Source organism: Lontra canadensis, unplaced genomic scaffold (genome assembly GCF_010015895.1).
Source record: "Lontra canadensis isolate GAN:19392208 unplaced genomic scaffold, GSC_riverotter_1.0 scaffold88, whole genome shotgun sequence".
NCBI classification, from domain to species: Eukaryota; Metazoa; Chordata; class Mammalia; order Carnivora; family Mustelidae; genus Lontra; species Lontra canadensis.
In genome coordinates this window covers 3,281,163-3,304,616 of record NW_022631082.1, presented here as the reverse complement: position 1 = coordinate 3,304,616, position 23,454 = coordinate 3,281,163, and the positions used below count along the sequence as shown (strand labels likewise).

The 23,454-nt window shown below is 52.5% G+C and overlaps 1 protein-coding gene across 1 annotated transcript in view; it reads left to right on the top strand.

Annotated features, from left to right (window-relative positions):
• The window catches only part of CERS4 (ceramide synthase 4), a 31,934-nt gene extending 21,945 nt beyond the window's left edge, over positions 1-9,989 (top strand). Inside the window, exons 2-11 of the mRNA XM_032883821.1 lie at positions 1,973-2,146; positions 5,092-5,209; positions 5,904-6,022; positions 6,119-6,176; positions 6,447-6,497; positions 6,848-6,940; positions 7,386-7,514; positions 7,784-7,890; positions 9,434-9,590; positions 9,692-9,989. Coding sequence (XP_032739712.1) covers positions 1,974-2,146; positions 5,092-5,209; positions 5,904-6,022; positions 6,119-6,176; positions 6,447-6,497; positions 6,848-6,940; positions 7,386-7,514; positions 7,784-7,890; positions 9,434-9,590; positions 9,692-9,868 — 1,182 coding nt within the window. The 5' untranslated portion in view covers position 1,973 and the 3' untranslated portion in view covers positions 9,869-9,989. The remainder of the gene's footprint in view (positions 1-1,972; positions 2,147-5,091; positions 5,210-5,903; positions 6,023-6,118; positions 6,177-6,446; positions 6,498-6,847; positions 6,941-7,385; positions 7,515-7,783; positions 7,891-9,433; positions 9,591-9,691) is intronic.
• Positions 9,990-23,454: the final 13,465 nt, after the last annotated feature.

The following is a 23,454-nucleotide window of genomic DNA, read 5'->3' as shown; positions in this document are numbered from 1 at the left end:
ATTGAGCCCCGCATCGGTTTCTCTACTTAGCGGGGAGCCTGCTTCCCCCTCTCTCTCTGCCTGCCTCTCTGCCTACGTGTGATCTCTGTCAAATAAATAAATAAAATCTTAAAAAAAAAAAAAAAAAGTCAAGAGCGAGGTTACCTTTAGCCGGAGGAGACGGAAGTTGACCGGAGAGGGGCACGGAGAGCTTTGTGGAGGGAGGAGGGGAATGTCCGTGGTTGGAGGCTGCGTCACGAGACTGCCTGTATTTGTTCGAACTCGGCAACCGTATGGTGAAGGATTTATGCATTTCGCTCTAGCAGATTTTACCTTGAAAGAAAAAAAAAAAACCCATTAGCAAATATTGAAGCCTAGCTGATGATCTGCGTGCTGAAATATTTAGGGGTAATGCAGCTTGATGTCTGCTGCTTGTTTTAAAATGCATCCAGAAAAATAAGATGGCCTGATCTGGGGGGGTAGGGAGGGTGGATGGATGCACTTGCAGATATCCGATAGAGCAGATAGAGCAAAATGTGGGCGGCAGAATCTAGTGCTGGGGTGTAGGAGTTCACTGTAAATTCTTCCAACTTTTCTGTAGGTTTGAAATTTTTCATCACGAATGTTGGGGGAAGTCGTCCCAACTCCTCCCAGAAGCCCACAGGCCCGGCATGACTTGCCCCTGTCCCCTTCCCTCCCTTCCCCCCTTCCCTCTTCCCCCTTGCTTATTCTGCTCCAGGGGCCTCTTGCTCGTCCCCTAACACTCTATGAGCTCAGTCCTGCCTCAGGGCCTTTGCATCTGCTGCTGCTTTCTCTGAAAGTCCCTCCCTGCCACCACTACTCTCCTCTGTGTAAACCCAGGCCCTTCTTATCTCTGGGTCTCTGCCTAGAAGGCATCTCCTTAGACTTTCATTGGTCACCTTGTTTAAAATCGTGGTACCCTGCTCATTTTCTACCAGGCCTTATCACGTAGTCCTATCTCATTTATGAATCTGTATACTTGTATGTTGGCTGCCCCCCATATGGGGACAGGAATATGTCTGCTTTTTTCCCTGATGTGTCCCTAGCACCTAGCTGCACGCTGGCATGAACAAGTCAATCAGAGAACACCTTGTGGGTGGACAGACAGATGGACAGTCGGGCAGGCAGGTGGATGGATGAACATACGACTGGATGGATGGATAGATGGGTGGTAGGTGGGTTGGTTGGTAGGTAGATGGATGGCTGGACAGGTGGATGGACAGACAGATCAGCAGGTAAGGTGGATGGTTGGATGGATGGATGGATGGGATGGATAGACATAAGGATGAACAAACATCCCAAGTGGGGGCCAGTGTGGGGGTCCGGGCACTCGTCTTAAGATCTTGGGAAAGGGCAAAGCTGCTTGGGCGCCTCAAGATGGCTGTCGGAAAGCCTTCTTGGTGGAAGGAAAGCTCACTTAATTGCGGCTCCAGTGATCAGGCAGGCACCGTCATGCACCAGGGACTCTTGCCAGCCACAGCCCAGCCTCACAGCCAGCGGGGCTGCCGACCTTCACACCCGGAAGGATGCTCAGGAAGGGAATTGCGGATTTCCTCAGTTTGTCACCTTTGGGCTGCCTTGGAGGCACCTTCCCACAATGGCGGGACACCTCCCAGGACATTGGAGAACTCGAGTTTATGACTCCAGTCAGCCAGTCCCTTGACTTCCGGCCACCTTTTTTTGCACCTGTGAAGTGCAGAGTAATAACTCTTTTCATGAGGTGTGTCTCCTGGACCAGCAGGCAGGGAGACACTTTGCGTTAGCGGGCTGGGCTCCCAGGTGAGCTGCATGACAAATGAACTTGAGATTCAGAGCCGGCAGGTCACTTGCCTGAGGGCACACAGTGCAAGTCCCTCCTTCACACAGGCTGTCATAAAGTCAAGGTTGCGGGGTGTTGGGGCACAAGGGGGCGAGGATGGGGTGGTGGGCCCTCCCGCACTGAGCTCCCATTTATGGGACCCTGTGCCCACAGGATGTTGTCCAGCCTCAGCGAATGGTTTTGGCAGGAGAGGCTGTGGCTGCCACCCAACAACACGTGGGCTGCCCTAGAAGACCGGGATGGCCTGGTCTATCCTCACGCCCGGGACTTGCTGGCAGCCCTGCCCGTGGCGCTGGTCCTGGTGGTCATGCGCTTGGCCTTCGAGAGGTGAGTTTATGCCTCGCGGTGGTGCCTGGCCCTGTTGTCCTCCACTGTGCACAGTGCTCACCCTGGCGAACTGTCCTGTGTTGTTTCATCCTCATGTGTCCTGGATAGAGCCTGGCTTGGAGCCGGCATGCCTTTCCTGGCACCCCCCTTGCCCCTAGCTGCTACCACCCACACTCTTCCAGCCTCTGAGGGCTGGTTCCCTGTCACCATGGTTACTGCTTGTGTCTGGAGGCACCTGCATCTTTGGCAAACCTGGGGGGCGGGGGGTGGGGGAGTGGGCCTGGAGGGCACATTCTTGCTTTGCTGACCACGTAAGGTTCTGCAGAGGCCGGTCAGTGAGCAAAGAAACTTTTTTTTTTTAAGATTTTATTTATTTATTTGAGAGAAAGAGGGCACAAGGCAGGGGGGTCGGGCAGGGGGCTAGGGTATAGGAAGAAGCAGAGACTCCCCGCTGAGCAGGAAGCCTGATGCAGTTGGGGGCGGGGGGGGGGGCAGCACCATTCCAGGACCCTGAGATCATGACCTGAGCTGAAGGCAGATGCTTAACTGCTTACCCAGCTGAGCCACCCAGACTTGCCTCTTGCCCACTCCCTCCTGCCTCTCTCCTATGGGTGACCCTCAACCCCTCCTTCCTGGCTCCTAAGGCTTCCCTCCTCCCTTTGTAGCAAAGGAAGGAGCAAAAAGCACTGGCTTCCCCTTTTGTGCCCTAAACCACCCCACCCCACCCCCATCCGTCCCCACCCCCTGTCTCTTGCAGCCTGCTGGTGCCCACGCCCCTGAGTGTTTGCCACCCCCCACCCTCCCCACCCCACAGGTTCCCAGCAACCTGGTTCCCAAACTCTGTAGATTTTCAGTCATTTCTCATGGGATCCAGACACTGCTTCAAACCGAGTCTCTTCCTCTTTCCCTGGCTGTCTGTCTCCTGGGTGTGGGCATCTCTCTGGGGTCCCTTTCCTGGGTCCCAGGTAGCCCACCCTTCCCACCAACTCTGTAGTTACAGCTTTCAGACCTGTTCTTCCAGGCCCCTTTGCTGCTGGCACCCCCATGATCCAACCCCCCTTCCATGATCAGCTGCCTCCCCAAGATTCCCTCTCCGGCCTCCCTCCCCACGCCCTGCCCTCTGCAGGTCCACTACTTCCTATGTGGCCACCCGGCCTTTGCCCTCACTCTTCTGCAGTCGCTTCAAAGCTGGGTTGCAGAAATGCCCACCAGGCCCCTCCGCCATCCCTCCCCCCACCCTCCAGAGCCCTTATCCCCCTTCAGCCCCCTCCACCCCCAGATCCCCCCTCCCCCCGCTTTGGGTCCCTTTGCCCTCCCCTGATTACAGGGACTCGGGAGCATTCTACCTCTTGCTTTGTCTCTCCAGACCAGGCTTCCTGGATACAGGCTGGACCCCAGGAGACCCAGGGAATACCCACAGAGGTTGTATTTATGTAACAGATACCCTCTGAGCACCTACTGTGTGCCCACCATTGCTCTGAGCAGCTTATGCATCCTAAGGCAGCCCTTAGCTTAACCCCGTGAGGCAGCACTATTGCTGTCCCCATTTTACAGAATAGGAAATGGAGGCAGAGAGGTTGAGGGACCAGCCTGTGGTCATCCAGAGGGAGAGTCATCTGGGACTGAGTGAGGCCTTTGCTAAGGGGTTCTAAGAGGCTCAAGTCAGCGGGGCTCCCCACCTTTCCTGCAGGGCAGGGACGACAGGAGACCTGCCCCGATTCACTACTGGAGCCTGGAGTGAGCGGTTGTTTATTTAACTGATGGCCTCATCAGATGTAGGTGGGGTGTGTTCACATCCCAGAGGTGTCCTTTTAAAGGGCCATGGGGATGGGATAGCTTTGGTGAAGTTTGGAATATAGGGCAGGTTTAGTGGGGGTGGGGTCAGGAGCCAAGAAAGAATTCTTGAGACCTCTTTGGTGCAAAATGGTGGTTTATTAAAGCTCCAGGGACATGCGCTGTGGGCGGAAAGCTGCTGCACTGGGGTTGCGAGGGATTAGGTACCAGGGGTTAAGGAGGTAAGGAACAAAGAGGTTTCAAAAGAGCTTTCCTATGCTAAAAAGGACCTGTGAGATAACAGAGGCCTTGCCATTGTCAGGTTCAGGGTGTTTTTCCCCTCTAGCAAGGTTTTACCCTTAAGATAGTTGGGAGTTCTTGGAAGAATGGCACACACGTGTCCCACCCAGGACTGGGGGTGGGGGGAGGTCGCAGGGTGACAGCTTCTGCTTTGTCCTCAGCCGGCCTTCTGTCCCCTCATCAGCTTTTCCAAGGTCGAAGGCAGAGGTTTTCGCCATTTTTAAAGTCAATGCTGGGCCCATCTGCTCCTCCCTGGCCGGGCAGCCCTGGGCATCGCTCTGACCTGTCTGAGCCCCCCGTTTGCCCATCAGGACAGTGGGGACTCTGACAGTAGAGTCAGATGAGCGCGCAGCTGATGCGGATCTGTACCCATGCTCGGCACTCAAGAAATGACAGTCCCCTCCTCCCCCACATCTTGTCACTGTTGCGACTGGAAGGAGTTTCTTGCTGAGCTGCCCTGAGTCTCCGTTTCCCCCAATGCAGGGTGATGGTTGGTGGGTATGAACTGCCAGGGGGACCCCCCCCTTGTGGGACGTGTGGTGATGGGCCAGGGACCAGGCCCCTCTGCTTGTCGACACCGTGCCTGCCTGTGGGGACCCCTGAGCCTGGCAGGGGACAGACAGGGACCCAGACCATGAGACAGGCAGTGAGGAGGCCCTTCTTCCTCATGGGGACTGTGTGAAGCTACCTGAGACCCCGCAAGTTAACCTTCACACCCCCACCCTGAAGACCAGCCACCCAGCTGCCTTTTCTTAGGTTTGGTCCCAGTGCGGTGGCCGGGCTACCCCTCGGAGCTCCCAGCATGTGACCCGGCCCCTCTGAGCCTCAGTTTCCCCACCTGGCTTGACAGGCTCTGTCTCCCCTGCACCCAGATTTGTTGGCCTGCCCCTGGGCTGGCTGCTCGGTGTGCGTGATCAGACCAGGAGGCCGGCGAAGCCCAATGCCACTCTGGAGAAGTACTTCCTCACAGAAGGGTGGAAACCCAAGGAGGTGAGAGCCCCCCTTTGCCCCCCTCCATCCCCTTCGGCCAGCACAGGCCCCCTTGTGGGCGGGGCCTGGGGAATGGGATGTGGCCCTATTGCCAGGAACAAGGAAGTCCAGGGCGGCCTCTGCACACCCACAGTGCTCCTACCCCCAGGCCACCAGCCAGCCCCCCTGTCCCAGTGGGCAGATCCTGTGACTGGGGGGCTGGGGGTGGTGGGGGTGAGGGGGGCTGGTCTCTCCTGAGCTGGTGAGGAGAGGAAGACCTGACTGATGGGGTTGGGGGGAGACCACCGCAGGCCTGTGACACCTCCCCATTCCCATCTGTGCTGTCTGTGTGCAGGACCTTCCTCCCTCCCTGGTCACCCTCTCTCTACAGGTAGGGGTGGGAGGCGAGGTCTCAGCTGCCTGCCTGGGGTGGGGGTAAGACCGGACTTTTCTGGAAGGGTAGAGGAAAACCTGTGCTCCACCGCCACCCCCTTTCTTAGTCCCGGTCCCTATCAGCCACCTGTCTCTCCCGTGAGCAGGGCTGGCTTGCATACGGCCTGTTTTGGGGGGCCGCCTCCATGTCTACAGGCAGACAATCCTACAGGCAAGGTCTGGGGTAGCAGGGGAGGGGGGAACGCGGCCAGGTCTCATCTGTCCTGGGACAGGGACAGGAAGGAAGCCACCTCTGTGACCTCCCCAAATCGCCCCTCCCCAGCACCAGATGGCCGTCCTCGCAGTCCAGTGTGGCCTCACGCTGCCACAGATCCAGCGCTGGTTCCGGAGGCGCCGGAACCAGGACCGGCCCTCCCTGACCAAGAAGTTCTGCGAGGCCAGGTGAGCCTGGGGCTGGGGGAAGTGGGGGGCGCTGGGGGTGCAGGGGGAAGCGGGTGCCTCCGGTGGCAGCCTCACGGGCTCCCTCGCCACCTGCAGCTGGAGGTTCAGCTTCTACTTCTGCTCCTTCTTCGGAGGCTTGTCGGTCCTCTACCACGTGAGTGTGCCGATGCACTGGGCCCGGACTGGGGGCGGGGGGTGGAGGGGTGCGGGCAGAAGGGGGAGCCCATGCAAAAGCACAGGGCGGGGAGAGCACTGGGAGCGGGCATAGCAGACATCCACGTGCCCAGGAGGACACGCCGTGCCCGGGAACTGGGGGTCCAGAATGAGAGCAGCCCTGGGGAAAACCCCCCCCCACCCATCCCGGGGGGTAGAGGGCTGGGCAACCTCTGACTTCTGGGCAGCTTCAGACTCTGTGTCCCTGCAGGAGTCATGGCTGTGGGCACCAGTCATGTGCTGGGACAATTACCCAAACCAGGTGAGTGGCAGGGAGAGCCCGGAGGCTGGTGGGGGCTTGGGGTGGTCAGAATTCCTTCAGCCACAGCCAGGAGAGCCAAACCCAGTCATGACACGACCCCCCTCCAGGTTCCATTCTCTATTTTTGCCTCCCCTGTGGAATGGATAGGGGCCAGACTCCCGGAAACTGGGAGTAGGAACTGCCGCAAAACCACTGCCCTTGCCTACCCCTGGGGACAGGGATCTTACTCCTTCTTCACTCATTGGGATTCAAGGGTCCTGGTTCTGAGCAATCGAGGAGGGCCCTGGGGAGCATCCCTGCCCCTGGGGAGCCTCCACCCCAACAGCTAACCTTGGCCGACGCCCCTGCAGCCCCTGCAACCAGCCCTGTACTATTGGTACCTCCTGGAGCTGAGTTTCTACGTCTCACTGCTGATCACGCTGCCCTTTGATGTCAGACGCAAGGTGAGGCCTGGCTGGGAAGTGATGTGGGAAGAGGGGAAACGGACCCAGTCTTGCATAGGGTGGGATGGCCTCACCGCCTACCCTGAGACCCCCTGGTGCCTCAGGTGGGAGACCCAGAGTCCACAAGGTACAGACGCCAGGGGCGCCTGGGTGGCTCAGTCTTTACACTTCCGTCTGCGGCTCAGGTCATGATCCCAGGATCCTGGGATCGAGCCCTGCATCAGGCTCCCTGCTCTTTGGGGGGCCTGCTTCTCCCTCTCCCACTCCCCCTGCTTGTGTTCCCTCTCTCCCTGTGTCTTTCTGTCAAATAAATAAATAAATGCTTTTTTAAAAAAAGTACAGACACAGCCAACCAGCTCCCTGCGAGGACCTCCATCCATCCTGCCGGGGTGTCCCCCCCACACCACCCAGCCTCATCCCTGCTGTGACCCACTGTCTCCCGCAGGATTTCAAGGAGCAGGTGACACACCACTTCGTGACCATCCTGCTGATCTCGTTCTCCTACAGCTCAAACCTGCTGCGCATCGGCTCCCTCGTGCTGCTGCTGCACGACGCCTCTGACTACCTCCTGGAGGTGGGCCTGGCCCAGCCCGACCCTCCCCCAAAACACCCTCCCCCAACACCCTAGCCCTTCGTGAGGCCACACCCCTGGCCACGAGGCCACGCCCCCTCGTGGCTTGCGGGGCCGTAGAAATGAAGGTTCTCACGCTCCTGGAGAGCCGCACTACACCTTTCTACAGTTCCTGGAGAGGAGGCCCTGCCCTTTCCCAGTGCCCTACTTCTCACCTACTTCCCTGTCCCCACCATTGGCCTGCGGCCGGTTCTCTCTGTTGCCCTCCGCAGGCTGGCAAGATGTTCAATTACACACACTGGCGGAAAGTGTGCGACACCCTCTTCATCATCTTCTCCTTGGTCTTCTTCTATACTCGCCTCGTGCTCTTCCCGACGCAGTGAGCACACCGTTGGGGGAGCAGGGAGGGAGGGCATGTCTGAGATCCAGGCCTGCCTCCCTCTGGGTTTCCTGACCCATGGACTTGGGGGTGTTGGCTGGGTGGCTTCCAGGACAAGGCAAGGAAAGGTGTTCCTGGAACTGGGCACAGCATGTGCAAAGACCCCGTGGTAGGAGAGACAGAAGTCTGGACTCAGTCATTCCCCCCTGTGCCTGGAACATGGAGCAGGAGGCAGGGTTGGGCACCCACTCACTAAAGTCTGCCCAGTCTATTTGCTGATGAGGGAGCAAGGTGAAGATACCTGCTCAGGTGGGGCTAATGTGTGTGGGGGGGTGGGGGGGACTATAGTAAATAAGGCAAACAAGTAGAATCTAAAGCATGAGAGAATGATGTGCTAAAGAGAAAATGAGGTTGAGAAGGGCACAGGGAGTGTGTTGGTAGTTGGAATTAGGCTGGTCAGGGAAGAGGCAGCATTCATACAGAAAGACTGGAGGGAGAGAACTTAAGACCGATCGTATGGGAAGAGTGGTCCAAGCAGCAGGCATAGCATGTGCAAAGGCCCCGGGGCAGAACTGGGCCTGGTGTGGAAGTACGGCAAGGAGGCCCCTGTGGGTGGAGCAGAGTGAGTGAGGAGGAGAGAGGGAGGAGGGGACGGGGCAGGTCATTTGGGGCTTTGGGGTTCTCAGGGAGGACTTGGGCTTTTACCCCAATGACGAGGGAGACCTGGAGGTTTGTGGGCAGAGGAGGGACATACCCACAGGCTCACAGTCGCCCTCTGGTGGCTGCTGGGGAATAGCTGATGAGAGGCCTGAGCAGGAACTGTGGGGGCCCAGGGAGGTCCAGCAGAGGGGACTGTGCTGGCCCAGGTGAGCCATGGTGGGGCTGGACCAGTGCAGGTGACAGAAGTGGGTACAGTCAGAGTCACTCGAGGCTCATGAAACGGGTATGAGGTTGGAGTTGCTGCTTGAGGAACAGGTACGCAGCTCTGGCAGTGCTGGTTTGCAGGGTCTGTGGGGGGACTTAGAAATGTCATGGAGGAGGCATGAGCCCACCAGCCTGGGGTTCTGGACAGAGATGTACATGTCCAGCGTTTGTAGCCACAGGACTGGAAGAGGTCACTGGGTGACCTGGAGTATTTGCTGGTCGGGGGAGCCTGTGGAGGAAACAGAGGAGTGTGGGTCCCTGAAGGCCCAGGAAGGGAGAGCCAGCTGCCCGAGCAAGGCTGGCTCTTGGTGACCCCACAGCCAAGCCAGGGGGCAGGGCAGAGTAGAAGCTCACTGACTGGGGGACCGGGGTTGGGGGAGGGCAGCTGGGCCACTAAGCATCCCCTTGGGGTTCATGTGCATTCTGACAATTTCTATGACCAGGCAAGAAGGGCACTGAAACGCCCAGCTAAAGAACATCGCTGTCTCTTGGGGGGGGGGGGGGCAGCGGAGGGAGCCATGGAAGGTTGTAGAGCAAGGAGGGTCACACAAGTTAGAGGTCCCAAGGACTGGGGGCCGTGGTGGCGGCTGAAGTCCGTCTCTCCGCTTCCCTGCTGTAGGATCCTCTACACCACCTACTACGAGTCCATCGCCAAGGGGGGCCCGTTCTTTGGCTACTACTTCTTCAACGTCCTCCTGCTGATGCTGCAGCTGCTGCACGTGTTCTGGTCCTGCCTCATCCTCCGCATGATCTACAGCTTCATGAAGAAAGGCCGGGTAGGGCCGGGGTAGGGCGGGATGGGCGGGAGCCGGGGGCGGCCTGCGGGTGCCTCCCTGCAGCCCCCGGCCCAAGCTTCATGCCCCGCCCCGCCCCCCAGATGGAGAAGGACGTGCGCAGCGACGTGGAGGAGTCCGATTCGAGCGACGGGGAGGCGGTCCCAGAGCACCTGCCGCTGAAGAACGGCGCGGCTGCCAGGCCCGGGGCGACCCCGACCGACGGCCCTCGGAGCCGGACGGCTGGGCGGCTGGCCAATGGGCACACGCCGGCCACATAGCTCGCAGAGGCCCAGCCTTAAGGGCCGCCCCCAGTGCCCCATAGCTGGGATTTGGCTGGGGGCGGCTGGACTGGTGGCCCTGGGGCCAGCTCTGGAGACTGCGATGGCCCTCCCCCCAGGGGGGGAGGGGGGAGGGCTAATGATCTGTCTCCAGCCCCTTCCTTCTGCCTGCCCTTCCCTTCCCTTCCCTTCCCTTGGGCAGCTGGACACAGCTGGGAAGGGTGGGCAGCTGGTGGAGGCTACCGCCGGCCAGGGCCAGCTCCAAGCTGAAAGGGGCCCAATAAAACTTGAATGGAACCAGCTTCTCTGAGAGCTTATGTCCCTGTTAAGAGTCCCTGGTCCATCCCCAAAGGCCCCAAGGGGACTCTAATTACCCTACTGATGAGACACCTTCACCCCAAAACACACGCCCACCCCCGGGGGACTCAGCAAGCAGTGTGTGGGGACGCCCCCCACCTTAGGTGAGTCCCTGGCTCCCAGCCAACACTGTAGCCAAGGACCCTCCTAACACCACCGGGCAGCCCTCGGCCCACCGCTCACAGCCCCAGCTTACAGGTGAGAAGGTACTGGGCTCATGCAAGTGAGAGGCTGGGTGGCCCCTGCTCAAGACTGGCAGAGTTCCAGGGCCTTCCTGGGGACAGTGAAATCAGGCCCAGGGGCTGAGGTCCTGTGGACTTCCCCAGGTTCAGCCTGGGTAAGGTCGCCCCCTCTGCAGGAGCTCTGCGGGAAAGGAAGGCGTTGAGGGTCCAGGAATCATGCAACAGCCCCATACCCCACCCAAGGCCACTGAAGAGGAGTCCTGGGAGCCAGAGGTGGCAGAGGACAGGGACCCTGGGGAGAGGACGTGTGTTAGAGGACATCATTGAGGGTGAGAAAGAAAGGACAGTAGAGGAGCAGAGGTGGGGGAGGAAGAGAAGTGCGAGGAGGGTGGGGGGAGCAGGAGAAGACGGGGACAGGAAGTGAGGGAGGCAAAGGGGAGGAGAAAGGCCCTGCTTTGTGGCCCCTGGGAGAGACAATGGGAAGAGGGACTGGCAGGACAGGGAAAGGGGAGCAATGAGGAGCTGCAGGCAGCGTGGGTGCAGGCGAGCCCCCAGGAGGAAGGAAAGGAGAGACCCTGAGGGCTCAGCCAGGGTGAGTGGGGCTGGGGACCCAGAGCTGGAGGCTGAGACATTCACAAGGAGATGGAAAGACCTGGAGGGAAGAGAAAGGAGAGCACAAGGACCAGAGCAGGCGTTACCAGAAAGGAAGGTGGAAAGTGAAATACCGTGAGAAAGAGAAGAGGGGGCGCCTAGGTGGCTCAGTTGGTGAAGTGTCCTGGGATCAAGTCCTGCGTTGGGCTCCCTGCTCAGTGGGGAGCCTATTTCTCCCTCTCCTGCTCCCCCTGCTTGTGCTCTCCCTCTCTCTGCCAAACAAATAATTTTTTTTTTTTTAAAGAGAGAGAAGCGATGTCAATTATCCCTCTTTTTTTTTTTTTTAAGATTGATTTATTTAGGGGTGCCTGGGTGGCTCAGTGGGTTAAAGCCTCTGCCTTCGGCTCAGGTCATGATCCCAGGGTCCTGGGATCGAGCCCCACATCAGGCTCACTGCTCGGCAGGGAGCCTGCTTTCCTTCCTCTCTCTCTCTGCCTGCCTCTCTGCCTACTTGTGATCTCTGTCTGTCAAATAAATAAATAAAATCTTTAAAAAAAATTATTTATTTACTTGACAGATCACAAGTAGGCAGAGAGGCAGGCAGAGAGAGAGGGGGAAGCAGGCTCCCTGCTGAGCAGAGAGCCCGATGCAGGGCTCGACCCCAGAACCCTGGGATCATGACCTGAGCCGAAGGCTGAGGCTTTAACCCACTGAGCCAGCCAGGTGCCCCTATCCCTCTGTTTTTAAACATGTTTTTAAACATCCCTCTGTTTTTAAACATCTGTGAAGAGAGCTGATCTGAGAGGAGGAGGAGGGAGGAAGGAGGCGAGCAGGTGGTCCACAGGAAGGGGGCGAATGGAAAGGTGCTCAAGCTCACTCAGCACAAGCTGGGAGAGGGGCAGGGGGCAGCTGAAGACTGCAGTGAAATCCCCTTCTCACCAGCTGTCCTGGTACAAACACTGTTTGCACCCACTGTTGGGACTGGCAGGGAAAAGGGACTGGTCCTGGCAGGCCCCCTGAGGAGGGGAATCCGGCAAGAACTAGAAGTACAAATGCCTTTCCTCCTTGTCCCTAAACACACATCCAGATGTTCTCAAGACACTCTCAAATGAGCACGAAAAGACAGAAAACAGAACCAGAAGACACAGACATTTATAGCAGAGAAAACAGTCAAGACCGATAAACGTAAGACGGATTCAGTCTCATTAATGATCAGGGACATGCAAAGCAAGACTAGCAGATACCATTTCAGACCCATTCAACTGGCAGAAAGAAAATGGACAAAGCCAGTGCTGGAGGAGACCGGGATCAGGAATCTCCATCTGTTACAGCAGGAAACGTGAGTTGGTATAATCGTTTTTGGAAAACCATTCAGCATCATGTAAAATTGTGGACCATTGGACAAAGTTCGATGCAACAAAGGAGATGATGTACACTTGAGGCCCAAACATCTGTTCAGTAGGGCTGGTTCTTTAGGAAACAGGAAATAGAAAGTCAGAATTGTGATGTTACCTTTGACCTTGGGGGGCAGGAGGATGCGGTTTAGGTAGATAGACCTACAGCCACTGTTTCAGCCTTCAGAGATGTGAAGCATGGTGAGAGACACTCATATTAATAAGTGTCAGTTGAAAGGGATGTGTGAAAAGACAGCCCACAGAGTGGAAGGAAATATTTGCAAACCACAGATCTGAAAAGGGCCTAGTCCCCAGAATATATAAAGAAGTCCTGAAACACTACAGCAGCAAGAAACAAAAGGTGAGCAATGGACTTGATTTTTTTTTTTTTAAGATGTTATTTATTTTTTTGACGGAGAGACAGCGAGAGGGGGAACACAAGCAGGGCAAGTGGGAGAGGGAGAGGAAGGCTTCCCGCTGGGCAGGGAGCCTGATGTGGGGCTCAATCCCCGGATCCTGGGATTGTGACCTGAGCTGAAGGCAGACGCTTAACTCACTGAGCCCCCCCAGGGACCCCGAACTGACATTTCTTCAAAAAAGATACACGAGGGAGGCCTAGGTGGCTCAGTTGGTTAAGCGGCTGCCTTTGCCTCGGGTCATGATCCCAGCGTCCTGGGATCGAGTCCCACATCGGGCTCCTTGCTCAGCAGGGAGCCTGCTTCTCTCTCTGCCTCTGCCTGCCACTCTGTCTGCCTGTGCTCGCTCTCCCTCTCTCTCTCTGACTAATAAATAAATAAAATCTTTAAAAAAAAAAAAAGATACACGAATAACCAAAAATCCCATGAGAAGAGGTTCAGCATTGTAAGTCCTAGGGAAATGTAAATGAAAACCACAAGATAGTACTTCACATCCATAAGGATGGATAAGAAAAAAAAAAAAACTAAAAAAAATAATGTTAGTAAATATGTGGAGAAAGGAACAACCCACATACTTTGCTGGTAGGAATGTAAAATGGCCAGTCGCTGTAGGATGCTGTTTGGCAATTCCTCAAAAAGTTAAGCAGAATTACCGCATGACCCATCAATTCCACTCCGGGCATATACCCCCAGAGAACTAAAAACAGATAAACAATGCTTGTACATGAATGTTCAAAGCAGCACCATTCATGAGCCAAAAGACAGAAACAACCTAACTGTCCATTAGCAGGCACATGGGTAAACAGACTGTTTCCATACCAAGAAATACTGTTCGGCCGGAAAAAGGAAATACTGATTCATGCTATAACATGGATGAACCCTGAAAACATGAAACACACAAAAAAAGCCAGACACATTTTATGGTTTCTTTTATATGAAATACCCAGATTAGCTAAAGCTATAAAAAATAGAATGTAAATTTATGGTTGCCAGTGGCTGGGAGGGAAGGGGGGAATAGGGAATAATTGTTTAGTGGGTGGGGATTCTTTTTTTCTCAGAGTGAGCCTTGCTAAAGAACTCTTGGGGTGGGGGGCGGCGCCTGGGTTGCTCAGTGGGTTAAAGCCTCTGCCTTCAGCTCAGGTCATGGTCCCAGTGTCCTGGCATCGAGCCCCAGAGCCCCACATCGGGCTCTCTGCTCAGCAGGGAACCTGCCTCCTCCTCTCTCTCTCTGCCTGCCTCTCTGCCTACTTGTGATCTCTATCTGTCAAATAAATAAATAAAATCTTAAAAAAAAAAAAAAAACTCTTGGGGGGATGCCAGATGGCTCAGTCATGGAGCATGTGACTCCTGATCTTGGGGTAGTGGGTTTGAGCCCCATAATGGGTACGGAGATTACTTAAAATTGAAAGAAAGAAAAGAGAGGGGAGGGGAGGGAAAGGAAAAAAGGAAAGAAAGGAAGTAAGAAAGGAAGTGAAAGGGAAAGGAGAGAAGAAAGGAAAGGAGAAAGGAAATGAAAGGAAAGAAAGGAGAGGAAAGAAAAGGAGTCCCAAATATCACTGAGTAGAAGAGCCACCCAAAAGAAGAGGTCAAGGGGCACCTGGATGGCTCAGTGGGTTAAAGCCTCTGCCTTTGGCCCGGGTCATGGTCCCAGGGTCCTGGGATCAAGCCCAGCATCGGGCTCTCTGCTCAGCAGGGAGCCTGCTTCCCTCTCTCTCTCTCTGCCTCTCTGCCTACTTGTGATCTCTCTGTCAAGTAAATAAATAAATAAATCTTTAAAAAAAAAGAAAGAAAGAAAAAGAAAAGAGGTCAACAGGATATAAACAAGCATGTCACAGAAGTGGAATTTTTTAAACATGAGAAATACAATGGAGGGGAACCTCGGTGGCTCAGTGGGTTAAACCTCCACCTTCAGCTCAGGTTGTGATCTCAGGGTCCTGGGATCAAGCCCCACAAAGGGGTCTCTGCTCAGCGGGGATCCCCCTCTGCCTGCCTCTCTGTCTACTTATAATCTCTGTCAAATAAATAAATAAAATCTTCCAAAGAAAAAAAAGTTAAAAAAATTTTTAAATAAAAATTTTTAAAAATGCAATGGAATATAATCTTAAAAAGGAAAGAAATTCGGATACATGCAATGACATAAATAAACTGTGAGAACATTATCCTAACTGAAATAAGTCAGACACAGAAAGACAAACACTGTATGAGTCCACTTATGAAGTGTATAAAGTAGTCACATTCACAGAATCAGAAAGTAGAATGGTGGTTGCCAGGGCAGGAAGAGGGAAAAATGAAGAATTATTTAAGGGGTAGAGAATTTCTGTTTTGCAGGATGGAAAGAATTCCGGAGATCGGCTACAATGTGAATACACTTAAACCTACTGAAGTACACACTTAAAGTAGCTACAATAGTAACTTTTCTGTTATGTGTATCTTACCATACAGCTTGCTTGCTTGCTTTGTCAGAGAGAGCACAAGCACGGGGAGTAGGAGAGGAAGAAGCAGGCTCTCCGCTGAGCAAGGGAACCTGATTTAGAATTCAGTCCCAGGACGCTGGGATCATGACCTGAACCAAAGGCAGACGCTTAACCGAGTGAGCCACCCAGGCACCCCGTGTATCTTACCATAATTTAAAAGGGTCGGGTGGGGGGGACTTCTGGGTGGTTCAGTCCTTAAGCGTCTGCCTTCGCCTTGGGCTCAGGTCATGATCCCAGGATCCTGGGATCGAGCCCCTGCTCTGTGGAAAGCCTGCTTCTCCCTCCCACTCACCCTGCTTGTATTCCCTCTCTCGCTGTCTCTATCGCTGTCAAATAAAATCTTTAAAAATAAGTAAATAAATAAATAAATAAATAAAAGATGGGGGAAAAACATGGGAATGTCGGTAAACTAGGAATAGAGGGGAACTTCCTCATCTTGATAAAGAATATCTACAAAACCACGCAGCTAGCATCCTACTTAATGGGGAGAAGCTTTCTAAGAACAGGACTACAGCAAATCAGGCTCCCAGTTCTGTGGGAAGCCTCCTTCTCCATCTCCTACTCCCCCTGCTTCTGTTCCCTCTCTCGCTGTCTCTCTCTCTCTGTGTGTGTGTCAAATAAATAAATAAAATCTTAAAAAGAAAAAAATAAAATCCAAAATAATTGACAAAAAAAGTCCTCCTGGAACTAATAAGCCCTTGGAGTAATGTGGCAAGATACAAGGTCAATGTATAAAAGTCAATCACTTTCCTATGTACCAGCCGTCAAAAAGCGGAATTTGAAATTAAAAGCACAATACCATTTATACTATCACCCCCAAAGTTAAATCCACTGGTATCAATCTAACAAAATACATACTAGTCCTTCATAAGGAAAACTGCACAACTCTGATGAAAGGAATACAAGAACTAAATACACGGGGAGCTATCCATGTTCATGGACAGGAAGGCTCATAGTGTCAACCCATCAGTTCTCGCCAACTTGATGTACAGAAGAAATGCACTTCTGGGGGCGCCTGGGTGGCTCAGTGGGTTAAAGCCTCTGTCTTCAGCTCAGGTCATGATCCCAGGGTCCTGGGATCGAGCCCCGCATTGGGCTCTCTGCTCAGTGGGGAGCCTGCTTCCCCCTCTCTCTCTGCCTGCCTCTCTGCCTACTTGTAATCTCTGTCAAATAAATAAATAAAATCTTTGAAAAAAAAAATAAAATCCTTAAAAACAAAACAAAACAAAAAATAAGAATACCCAAACTCCGGAGCGCTGACAACACAGTTGCTGGTGAGCAGGCCAAGCAACAGGGCTGCCGGTCCCCAGAGAATGATGGCGGCAGGTTCCCTGACTAGACCAAACGTACCCGTCTGGTGGGGGTGTCGGCTGTAGGGTAGGCTATGCCTGTAGATGGGCAGTGAGTATATGGGAGCTCTGTTTTCTGTTCAGTGTTGCTGTGAAGCTAAAACTTCTCTGGAAAAGAAAGTCTATTAATAAAATATAAAAAAGCGATCAGCCTCCCTGATGGTCAGGAAAATGCCTATGGAAAGCCCCATGAAACTTACTTTCCAATGAGGAGGGAGGAAAAAAGGTAAATTCGATAATACCAAATGTTAATGAGATGGCGGTGGGGGGGAATGATGTTTTCCTGGGAGGCAGGGTGCGGAGTGGAAATTGACACAGGTCATTTTTGAAGACAAGTAGGCACTAACTAAAACAGTTGAAAATATGCTGACCCCACAAGCCTCCACCTCTGTTTCCCAGCATCTCAGACACCTGGGGAATGGCTGAGGCCGTAGGGGCTCCACAGCTCGCAGGAAAAAGGAAAGGTGCCCAACAGGTCAGTATCAGGGAAATATACTAGCAAAATACACATGATCAGTGCAAATTACAGTCATATCTTCAACCCGGAGACACACCAAAAACATGCTGTTGAGTAAAGGGAAAAAAAAAAAAAAAAACTTGCTCAAAAATGTATAGAATCACATCTACATAAAAATACAAAACAAATTATGATTTCATATATATATACATATGTATATATATATTCTAATGTGGACTAAAGACTACGTAGTAGGGGGCACCTGGGTGGCTCAGTTGGTTAAGTGTCTGCCTTCAGCTCAGGTCATGATTCCAGAGTCCCAGGATCAAGCCCTGAGTTGGGCTCCCTGCTTATCAGGGAGTCTGCTTCTCCTGTACTCTGCCCCCTCCCTCCCCATTCATGTATCTCTCTCTCTCTCAAATAAATAAATAAAATATTTTTTAAAAATTAAAAAATAATTGGGGTGTCCGGGTGGCTCAGTGGGTTAAGCCTCTGCGTTCGGCTCCAGTCATGATCTCAGGGTCCTGGGATCGAGCCCCGCATCAGGCTCTCCATTCAGCAGGGAGCCTGCCTTCCCCCTCTCTGTGCCTGCCTCTCTGCCTACTTGTGATCTCTCTCTGTCAAATAAATAAATAAAAATCTTAAAAAAAAAACAAACAATTTTTTTTTTAATTAAAAAAAAAAAAAGACTACGTAGTAGGGGGTAATGAAGGTTGGAGACCAGAAGGCAGTTTCATTATAACTTCCTCCTTTTTAAGGATGCATTTATTTATAAATTATTGGTATATTTTTTAAGACTTTACGTCATCTCTACATCCAGTGTGGGCCTCAACCTTACAACCCAGAGGTCCAGAGTTGCATGCTCTACCAACAGAGCCAGCCAGGCAAGTAAAAACTATTTGCATATTTTTAAACAAATATACACAGAAAATAGTAGAAGCAAATATGTCAAAACATCAATGATAATGAATTTGGAGCTGTAGAGATAGCAACGATTATCGCTTTCTTTCTCCTGTTAATATTTCCCTGTTTTTCATTTTTGCCAAAACTCCAATAAAACAAAATGGGAGGGGAGAAAGTACGAGAATGAGCTTTTTAACTGAAAAGTGGGTGTAAGCAGGTGTTCACTTTATAAGTATCCATAATATTTGCTTGGTGTACCTTTTTATAGATGCCAACTCACAATAAAACAATAAAAAGATTTCGAAAACTGAGTAGGGGTGGGGCAGGGTGCCCAGCTGGCTCAGTGGAAGGAGCGTATGACTTGAACTCTGGATTGTGAGGTTGAGCCCCAATGTTGGACACAGAGATTATTTAAACACACACACACACACACACACACACACACACACACACACACACACAATACTGTGCAGAGGAAGCCGGCAGATTGCAGAGGGGCTGGCTAGAGCAAGCTAGAGTCTCCTTCATACTCCACATCTACGGAAATGATGGAAAACTTTTTCTTAATATATGTTATTCTATGGAGGTCAAATTCACATAAAATTAATCATTTTAAAGTGAACGATTCAGGGTCACCTGGGTGGCTCAGTCGGTTAAGCCTCTGCCTTCGGCTGGGGTCATGATCCCAGGGTCCTGAGATCGAGCCCCACATCCTCCCCACTTCTCCCTCTACCTGGTGCACCCCTGCTCCCCTGTGTCAAATACATAAATAAAATACTTTTTAAAAAATAAATCAATAGTTAAAGTGAATGATTCAGTGGCAAGCCACCACCGCCTCTACTGGGGTCCAAGACATTTCCATCCCCCCAAAGGGAAACCTCACCCCCCACTGGTACTCACTCCCATGCTCCTCCTTCCTCGAGCCCCTGTCAACCACCCACGTGCCTTCTGTCTCTCTGGGTTTGCCTGTTCCAAGCCACGGAACCATAGCGACGGCATCCCAGGATCCATGACCTATCGTGTCCGTGCCTCTCACTCAGCCCCATGTTTTGAACGTTCAGTATGTTGTTCATTACCCTTCATTCCTTTTGATGCATGAATGCCAGTCCACGGTCCGGCTAGGTCACATCTGGTTTATCCATTCGCTCACCGACAGACATCCAGGTTGTTTCTTTCGACCATTGTGAACTGCGCTGCTATGATCGTTCTTGAAGATCTGTTTCCGGGTCAGGTGAGTTCTTTTTTTTTTTTTTTTTTAAGATTTTATTTATTTATTTGACAGACAGAGATCACAAGTAGGCAGAGAGGCAGGCAGAGAGAGAAGGGGGACGCAGGCTCCCCGCTGAGCAGAGAGCCCGATGTGGGGCTCGATCCCAGGACCCTGAGATCATGACCTGAGACAAAGGCAGAGGCTTAACCGCTGAGCCACTCAGGCGCCCTGTGGGTCAGGTGTGTTCTGATGCTCACTGAGGTCACGCTGCTTACAGCCCATACGTGCTCAAGCATGCTCCCCGTTGTATCTTCATGTGTTTCTCCTTGTAACCTAGGCATGCTGTCCTGTGTATCTGTGTGCTTTGTCTAGAGTTGTCCTGTTCTTATTCTAGGTACAAGGTTTTAATCCATTCTTTAGAGGGACCCACAGGCCCTTTCCAAGATGCTAAAGGATCACCATTCAAGGCCCACTTCTACCCACCTCTGAGCCCAGACAAGGCTACTCCTTCGGGAAGCCTTCTAGGATTGCTCTCATCTCTTCTTTGACTGCCTTCACCCCCCTAATGGATGCAACATCCCATTGCCTGTACCTGAGTCCCCAACCCTGCCCTACCGCTCAACCCTGAGAAGCCTGGCCTCACCCACGCAGACCCTAGATTCACAATCCAGGGCCGGGAGCTCATCAGCCTGGCCGGGATCTCTGAACAGGACTGCAGGCACCCAGCCAGGCACTCCCACGACGGGAGGCTGAGCGCAGCCAGAGAGGGGACCTGGCGGCAGGCCAGCAAGTGCACAATAGAGAAAAACCCACACACGAAAACAAGGAAATAACACAGATTAAAGCAGGAATCAACCACACAGAAGGCAAAGGAACAAAAACGCCAAGAATAAAAACCAAACCCTGGCTCTTTGGGAAGACTAAGGAGATAAACACTTGGGGAGAATGAGCAGGGGCAAGTGAGGAGAGTTTTAAAAATATACGTGACGTTAAGAGCAACTAACAACCGCCTCGGGCCAGGGACAGAGGAGACCCCCGTGTGCCTGCCGGTGGGAGAGACAATGGGTGCATCTTACCATGCTGGAAAAGAGTACCAGAGGGTCCTCAAAAAACGAAAATGAGAACTACCATCGATCCAGTAATTCCATTTCTGGGAATTTACCCAAAGGAAGTAAAACCTGCCATGAAAAGATATCCACAGCCCCGGGTTCTCTGCCACGTGGCTTGCGAGAGCCGAGACAGGGAAAGAACCTAAGTGTCCATCCATGGATAAAGAAAAGGGATACATACAACGTGATACAACTCGCTTCAAGAAAGAAAGAAATCCTGCCATTTCCAACAACATGGACAGACCTTGAGGGCGTTCTGCTCAGTGAGATAAGTCAGAGACAAACACCGCATGACCTCACTTGTGGAATCCAAAAAAAACAAAAAAACCCAAAATCGAATTCAGATACAAAGAACAGATCGGTGGCTGTGGGGATGGCGGGTGAAGGGTGGTAAAAACAAAACAGAAGACTGAAACGAAACCAAAGAACTCTAGGGTCGCATGGGTGGCTCAGATGGTTAAGCATTTGCCTTCAGTTCAGGTCATGATACCAGGGTCATGGGACTGGGCCCCGAGTCCCTCTGCCTGCCACCCACCCTGCTAATGCTTACGCTCTGTCTCTCTCTGTCTCCTCTCAAATGAATAAACAAAATATTTAAAAGCAAAAAACAAGAGAACTATAAGCCAATAAATTTGAAGATCCAGCTGAAATAAATACATTTATGGGAAAACATAAAAAGCAAAAACTCACACCAAGAAGAATCAGAAAACCTAAGTAGATCCATAAATGTGACTGATGGAAAGAACAGGGAGACAAGGCCCTCCTCCGCAAAGGACAGAACCAAGATTGTTAAACCACAATCAAGTTTTATCAGCCCTTCAGGTAGCAGATAATTCCCATCTGATGCTGGTTGATATCAGGAATAGGAAAAGGGAGCAAGAGGAGGGGAACAGCTGGTTTCCTTTCCGAGGACAGCATAACATAAGACAAGATGCTATGGGAAAGAAGCCAGACACACACGGTGACATATCGCGTGATTCTGTTCGTATGACATCTCCACAATGGGCAAATCCATGGAGACACAAGGCAGATCGGTGGTTACCCACGGAAGAGGGAAGGGTGGGGGGTGGGCAGTGCAACTGCTTAATGAGTATGGGGTTTCCTTTTGTGGGAATGGGAACATTCTGGAACCAGACAGAGGTGGTAGCTGTAAAACATTGTGAATGTACTAGGTGTCATTGAATTGTTTGCTTTCAAAGGGTTAATTTTATTTTTCTTTTCCTTATTTATTAGAGAGAGAAAAAGAGAGTGAGCACAAGCGGGGAGGGGCAGAGGGAGAGAGAGAATCTCAGGCAGCCTGGGTACTGAGACTGGAGCCCGACGACACACAGGGCTCAATCTCACAAGCCTGAGGTCATGAACTGGGCCAAAATCAAGAGTCTAGTGCTTGAAGCACCTGCGTGGCTCAGTGGGTTAAAGCCTCTGCTTTCAGCTCGGGTCATGATCCCAGCATCCTGGGATCCAGCCTGGCACTGGGCTCTTTGCTCAGCAGGGAGCCTGCTTCCCCCACCCCCCTGCCTGCCTTTCTGCCTACTTGTGATCTGTCAAATAAATAAATAAAATCTTAAAAAAAAAAAAAAGAGTCCAGTGCCCCCTCCAAGGGTTCAATTTCTTATGTAAATTTCACCTCGATAAAAATAAAAACAGGTAAGACCCTGGACCAAGACAGGAAAATTGACACTAATCTTCAGTACTGTCCTTCGAAGCAGAAATCCTAACATACTGCCAACCAAATCTCACCAGCAGGGCAGGCGGCCGGGGTTGGGGGTGGGGGACTTCAGAATTATATCATGACCAAAGGACAATTCAGCCATAAAAGCTCAGATGAGTTAACCTCAGAAAATCAGGATAATTTAGCTCTGGCAGCTGACGGACTTGTCTCTGACATTGATACTTGCTTTTGCCACGGCACCATGGGCAGGTTCTCCGAACTCAGACCTGCAGCATGATAGGGCTAGGGCAGACCCAGGGCTGGGGCAGAGCACGCAATGTCCTTGCAAGTCTGTTAGCAAAGCGTTGAGGAAAGGAGAAGCCAGCTTAAGATGAACACTAGCTCAGTTTAAAAGACTTGTCACATTTCTAGTACATGGAAGGAAATAAGGGAGCCTTTCAAAAATAAAAATAAAAAATACAGAAATTCTGACACCTGCTGCCACATGGACAACACCTTGGAGGTCAAAGGAGCCAGGCACAAAGAGCCAAACGCGGCATGATTCCATTGCTGTGAGGTCCCTGGAGGAGTCAAAGTCTAGAGACAGAGAGTAGACAGTGGGAGCCAAGGGCGGGGGTGAGGGGGTGGGGAGGTGGGAGTGTAACGGGGACAGCGCTTCAGTTTTGCAAGATGGGAGAGCTCTGGAAGCGGATGGTGATGACGGCTGCACACCATGCCCCTGAAATATGTACCTAGAAATGGTTAAAACGATAAACTTCGTGTTATGTATGCATTTTTTAAAAGATTTTATTTATTAGAACAGGCGGGTGCATGGGGGGGAGGGGCAGAGGGAGAGGAACAAACCCCACGTGGGGCTCCATCCCAGCACCCCCAGATCATGACCTGAGCGGGAGCCAGCTGCTTCACCAGACCCCCCCATTTATGTTTATTTTACAACAAGGAAAACACAAAGGTGAAGGTCACCTGAAGGGACAGCGAGCGAAGAAGGTTAGAGACAATAGCAAACGCCGGAACCCAGGGGAAGAGCTATGGGAAAGAACCAGAAGCAGCACGTGGTGAGAAGGAGACTCCTGGCCTGATGGTGAAGGGAGAGAGCGCCACCTGCAGGTCGCTCGCTGCATTCTCGGGGACGCCGGCGCGCCGCGCACCACAGCCCCAGTCCATCTGTCCTCCTGCCAACATCGCGCTCCCACCCTTGGGGCAGAACAGACGCCCCATCCAGGAAACAGACACCAGCAGAAAGACACGTCCGTAGTCATCACAGCTGCCAACCTGCACCTAGACCCACAGGCCAGCCTTCCCTCCGGGGCTGTGGGTAAACAACGTGCCCGGAGCCCGGGCAAAGCCCCAGGGGCCACCAGCTCCCAGACAGGCTTGCCTAGGCCAGAAGCCACCCCAGAACCCTCCCCCTGTACCAGATGGTTCCCATCAGCACACAGATAGGCTGAGTCATCTTCCACCTTTCTGGGGGG